At 37.6% G+C, this 6,655-nt stretch overlaps 1 protein-coding gene across 1 annotated transcript; it reads left to right on the plus strand.

Annotated features, from left to right (window-relative positions):
• Nucleotides 1–358: 358 nt before the first annotated feature.
• On the plus strand, nt 359–1,271 carry LOC105032504 (zinc finger protein ZAT6). The gene is given in 2 exon segments (XM_010906960.3): nt 359–488; nt 490–1,271. Coding segments are annotated over 2 exon segments (636 nt in total). The 5' UTR covers nt 359–377; the 3' UTR covers nt 1,015–1,271.
• The last annotated feature ends 5,384 nt before the right edge of the window (nt 1,272–6,655 follow it).

A 6,655-nucleotide genomic window follows, 5' to 3' on the forward strand; every position in this document is an offset into this window, starting at 1 on the left:
ACGACCGGAGTGCATCATCTCCACCCGGCTCAACAGCGCAACCGAGCCAACCTTTGAATACTTTTCCACGATGTCGTGCCCAGCTACCACATTTTGACCACTGATGTCCTTTTTTTTTATGTAAATAATGACCACTAATTTCATGATGTGACACATGACCCACACCATTTTCCTCTTTAATTAAATCCGATATCCCAACTCTCGCCGCCTCTCGCTCCGAAGAATCCTACCATTATCGGTCTCCATCCCACGTAGCTGCACTAACCCTTTCCCCTCCTCCCTCGAGTAAAAAGTAGTCTCTCCTCTCTCTCTATATATGTATCGCCCAAACCTCACTCCCCACTCAAGAAAACAAACACCTTCTATACTTAAAACCAATGGCTCTCCAAGCTCCACTGGACTCCACCTCCTTTCCTCCTGCACCGAAGCCAGCCCCAGAGACCTTGCCATGGACGCGGGGGAAGCGCTCCAAGCGCCACCACCCTCCTCCCTCTCCAAACACCGGAAGAATATCTTGCTCTTTGCCTCGTTATGCTCGCACGTGGCGACGGCCACCGGCGGCCATCCTCGTTTCCTCCTCCTCCTCCGCCGCCGCCGAAGCTTCGTTACAAGTGCTCAGTCTGTGGCAAGGCTTTCCCTTCTTACCAGGCGCTCGGCGGGCATAAGTCCAGCCACCGGCGGCCAACCAGGATTGAAGACGTCCGGCTCTTCTCTTCGTTTGCTGGCAATGGCTCGGTGTCGTCGGGTGGCTCTGGCGGCGGTTCGGAGGGTGGCAGGGTTCACCGGTGCTCTGTTTGCTTTAGGAGTTTCCCATCGGGGCAAGCGCTGGGTGGGCACAAGCGGTGTCACTACTGGGAGGTGTCATCGAGCTCGGATGTGACTTTGAGGGATTTTGATCTGAACCTGCCGCCGTTGCCGGAGTTTGGGGTGGAGAGGTGGGCGGCGGGAGGGGGGGAGGAGGAGGTCCAGAGCCCTCTGACTGTGAAGAAGCCAAGGCTTTTGATTTCGGCCTAAACTTCGGTGTTTTTATATTGCATGGAGGCATGAAGCTTTTTATATGTTCTTTGCTTTAGTTTATAAAACAAATAAAATTGGTTGTGGCGGACTGTGTTGTTGTGCATAGGATTATCGGAAGGAAGATTTGTTCATTATGTGGAAATGGCAAACGCCAAAGCAAGCATTTGTTATTCTTTTTTAAGCTTTGTTTCGTTTCCTCCATTCTATTTGGCTCTAAAAATATTGACTTCTCTTCCAAATTTGTTTGCTTTGGTTGTCTCTGTTAGTTTTAATCTAGCAAAGGTTTTATATCATATAGTTAAGGTTTCATACGTATTTGGATTATATAAGATTGAAGTCCTCTTTGAAAGTTGTATTGTCTAGCTAGTAAAGTCAATTAAACTTCAATTTGTCTTATCCCGTCTTCTTCCTAGTAAATCAGGTAAGCTATGAAAGATGAGACTTTAATTGTCTGATGCACCATGGGCCTTCGATCATGCTTGAGATACATGAGGATATGGAGTCATGCATGCACATGATATTAAAATGGTGCTTTAATGCATCTCAATGCATGATCCAAAACTTTGCACCCCACCAAACAATTATATTTCATTAATCCACCAAAATCATTTTTCTAAATATAGAGAAACGTTCAAGTAACTCAACAAAAGTTTTTTCATGTAAATCAGATAAGCTAAAAGGACTGTTTAGGGTATGTTTGGATATTCTTGCAGGAATCGAATTTGTTGGCTTTCCAGCTTGCATCTTCTATGATCCTGACAAAATACTAGTCTAAATCTCACACACGGGCTTGTGGGACACATGAAGATCTCTTTTTTTTCCCCCATAAGGTCGAGATAGAGGATGTTGGGTTGATATGGCATGTTTAAATAGACTTCCTAGTCCACGAATCTAGCTAGTAAGAATTTAGCTCAAATCCTGCTATATTATCCAAATAGGACTTAATATATAGTCTCATACTTCATGAGTGTTGGATCATGCTTCAGACACATGAGAATATGAAGCCATGCATACACAAGATACTAAAATTATTTTCGTGCATCTGAATGCATGATCCAAAAGTTTACACTCCATCAAACCATTGTTTTCCAATAAACATTCGGCCAATTTTTTTTTTCCTTAAAAATAGAGAAATGCATATATAACTCAAAAAAGTCACTCAGCTTGTGTGATTTGTTGTCATTGATCTCCTTGTGAAGTGTGCCCCTAAATGAAACAAAGTGATTAGTGCAAGGCATCTTAGGATTTTTTTGAGTTCTAGCATTGCTCCTATGCACATTATCCATAGACTGCTCTAGCATCTATATTGCCCTCTCTTATATTGCATTTGGATGCTGAATGCCAAACTACTCCTGAATAGTTTTAATCATTGATATCTATTCCCTAACTAGCTAACTAGTGAATAAAGTTTTTCATTTTTTGATTAGTTCTCACTTAGCCCACCATTGATGCCATGCAATTTGATGTTGGCTAAAAGATGGTGGTTAATGGGTTAAGAATCTGTTTTTGCTTTCATGGGTGGGAACACCCTTATATATTGTGAAATAAAAAAGGTTAAGTACTTCTCCTTACATAGAAGTATCACAACATTTCTTCTTTTGAGAGATAATATTTTTCCAACAAACATATGTTCATATGAATTGAATTGAATTATGACTATGCATCATTTTGATTTTTTCAAGTAGCGCAGAAACTTACCCCATCTATCACATTCCTCCCACTGTCGATATTATACTATAATAAATAGTAACAATAATAATAATTTGTAATGTTATCGGATGTATTTTAGGCTTTAAAACTTAGGTCATCATTAGGATACAATGTGGTTGTATATTGGTTGATGATAGGGCACTACGACACATGCACCCCTATTAAGCTTGGTTTTTTATTATCATAAAAATGTAATAGGATAGATAGATGCTACACATTAATACTGTGAGATGCAACCATGGAGCAATATAACCCATAACCACTTTGAGGACCAAACAATCATTTAGATAGCTTATAATCATCCATAGCATATACAAATACATGCTTTGCCTTCTGTGTTTCGGAGCAAGCATTTTGGCCGTGATCTAAAGTCAAGATGGCCCAAGGCCTTGGGCCTTTAGGCTAGGCTGCTCGGTCAATGGACCAGACCAGGCATCATAGGGGGAAGTAGAGATTAGTTGCATACCTCTCTCCCTCCTTATTTTCCCTCAAATGCTATTTGATTGTAGGCACAGAGAGTCCTGATCTCTTCCCTTCACTATTTTTTCTCTTCCTCACTTAATATTTTTCTTTTGATGGATGTAGTGGATCTTGTAGCCTGCCCTCCTTTGCATTTGCCCACACCCTTGTTCCATTCTAAGTTGCACTCCCCTCCCTAATCTTCTTCCTCCTTTCTCTCTACCCTCTCTTGCTCCACCATGTGCAACCCTTATCTCCTCTATTCCTCCTCTAGTCTACAGTGTTCCCAAGCATTTACATTGTGATGTTGCTAGGCATCTTCTTACACCACTATTGCCACCACCAAACTATATATCGTCTTCTCTTTGTCTTCTCCCTGATCGCTCATACTCTTCACCTCTTTTTCTTGGTGCCCAATCTCCTACACCATTATTCTCTTCTCTCACCTATGCTTCCATGTTAGTATTTTCTTCATCTGCATGAATCTCTTTCTTCCCTGTGACTCATTCCCTCATATGTTTGACTTATACTTGAGTATTTTGACTCTTCGCTCTTTCACAAATCAGGAGGCTAGAGATTGTGATCTCATAATATACCTAAGGTAATCTCTAAAAATATTTTTTGGCTCAATATTTTTAGAACAATTAATGCTTGGATTAGGATTTTTGTGTGTTAAGGTAATGGATTAATTTATACATGGATCAGGGGTTTTTTCTTGTTAGACAAATGGAGGTATACCTAGACCAAGGCTTTTTTACCATCCAGAGGTAGAGCTAATGATCTGCAAATGTAAAGTAAGTCTCTTTGACCTAGAAGGACCCATTCTTGAAATCTTGAAGGGCCTTACAACCACATGGTCTTCCTATAAGTAAAGCAAATGAATTGTGGATTCGTTGGTAAGGAGGCATAAAGATTTGCTATAATTCTTATAGGTTATGAGTAGATTTTCTACCAAGAATATCATTAATTAGATCTGTAAGAGCCTCTACCCTAATGCTTTTACCATCTATGCCATTTGATCAGAATAAAAATTTATATTCATTAGTTTTACATATATACTTGGAAAATAGCAATAATATTTGAAATTTAAAATTATGAAAATTGCTTATGTATATTTATGTTTAAATTAACTATTATGTATGCTATGCATGAAAATGATTCAGAATATGGATCACACATAAGCATGTTGCAATTCATTTATGCATCAAAAGGACATGTTACTTTGATTTTGTATGATGGACTAGTACGAATTAAGTTGTCGAATATTGCTGAAAGTTCACGGGCTTCGAAAATTTTTACATTGATGAAGTGTGATTGAGGTAATGATTTTCAATAAATTAACTTAACACTATCTAATCGATCTATGATTTGGGCCTAGCTAAAATTAATTGTAGCTAATGTATATTCAGAAATTAGTTTCTTTCAACCTTAGTTAGTCGGGTTGATCACCAGTAAATATGTGTTCATAGCTAGTTTCTTTTGAGCCTTGCTAGTGGGGTTGATCGCTAACAATCATGTATTCAGGGGGTAGTCTCTTTTAAGCTTTGTCATAGACTAATTATTACTATTATTGTAAAGAAAGAGAAAAATTTAATTACTTTTATCCAAGAATGTCTGCAATGAATTTTTTTTTCCCTCAATAAGATGAGTTAAATGTGATTTTTATACTAGCATTTTGAAAAGTGAATCAATAAATTGATAAACATCTACATGCCTTTTACAAAGTACTTTTTTGGATATTTGTATTTGTCTGACCTTTCCCTTTATATATATATGCCTGTTTTAACTAAGATGTGGAGGTAACTTATTGGGCTGTTAGGTCATCATTTATTTTCTATCTTTTTTTCAGATATGGAGTAGCATGGACTAGATTTGGACAATATGCCAGGAAGATTAAGATCTAGTAATGGCCACTACTTTGAAGTTTTTTTGAAAATAATTTGATCAAGTTATGTATTATCCAGTAGTGCCTACTCTTGGGTGTTGATCACTTAAATAATTTTTGAACTATCAAAATTTGGTTATTCAAATTATTATGATAGAATATAGAAATGCGCCAATTACCACTTTTGGAAATTATTGTGTTGAGAAATCTAATTTTTAAATTATAAAATTATTTGAAAATATGTCTTATAGGACTAAGAACTAGGATATTCTGCAGTGCAGGTTAGCTGTGCATTTTTGGATAGCTGTCATGCACCTATCTCGAAAATAAGAGACTATGGCTCATCTCCTCGTCCACCATGTTTGGCACTGAAAGCCACGTATTTGACATGCAAACATGGTGATCTCTATTTTTGAGATGAATGATAGCCATCTCTTTCTAAAGTGGATGATGGCTGCCCAATGATGGTTATGTAACTCTTATGGTGCAAAACATACATCGTAGAGGATTCAGACTCATGGGGCTAAATCCTCAATGTGCAACTATTAGTCACATGCTCAGTCATGATAGATGGGTGACAAACTTATATTTTATAAAAATATTTTATTTTAAAAATTATAACATAATATATTTTCTAATGCAACACCAAACAAGCCCTCACATACCACAAAGGGTTTGGACCATGGATAGGGTTGGAACCGGATCGGATACTAGCATATCTGTATCCATGTTTGTTTTGTGACGAATACAAAGATAGATAAGGATATTATTTAGATATAAAAATTTATAAGATAAATTATGTTTATAGTCCCTAAATTAAGTTGAATTTTTTAAAGTGATCTTTAAACTATAAAATCCTAAACTTTAACCCCCAACTATCTGAACTCCTTTAATGTTGTCCTTAGGTATGATTTTGACTGTTTTCTCTCATCGAAAGTCTGATCTGACAAAATTTGATGCAGACATGGACAATCAAGCTCGATCGATGCTGATGTGGCAAAAATAATTTTAAAATATGATGATAACTTGGTCAGAATCCTAACAGTCTCTTCTCTGTGAGTTGTAACTATGTTCTTCCCCACTTCGAATAAGAGGAAGATTTCCAGCGTCAATCCCCTCCTCCATCGATCGAGATTTCTTCATTTTTCCATTCTGTTCAGTATTTTCTTTCTTATTGGTTACAAGTATGCATTCCTAGGGTTGTATGGGTCTTGGTTCAGTGTATTCGTCCACTTTTGTAACCCTAGTTTCCTCATTTCTTTTCCATCTTCTAATTGCAATGTCCATGAATACAAATTCAACAGTTGGATATTCTGACTCCCACCGATCGAGAACTTCAAATAATGAAGGAAAAAGATTTTGCTTTGTAGGCAATGAGCTCAAATAAGGGCCTCATGGATAAAAAAAATCTAGACTGAAGGTTCTTTGGTTGTCCATGATTTGGGATATGAGTTATCTTTTGCCCTAACCCCACTTGATATTTTTTTTTTTTTGACTTTCAAAAATACTTTTGTATAGGGGAGGTATTCATCTAGTGACTACTTTGAATAGTATGATGATAAAATCTATCCCAGTGGGAAGTGG

This window comes from Elaeis guineensis, chromosome 13, assembly GCF_000442705.2.
Source record: "Elaeis guineensis isolate ETL-2024a chromosome 13, EG11, whole genome shotgun sequence".
In the NCBI taxonomy this organism is placed as follows: Eukaryota; Viridiplantae; Streptophyta; class Magnoliopsida; order Arecales; family Arecaceae; genus Elaeis; species Elaeis guineensis.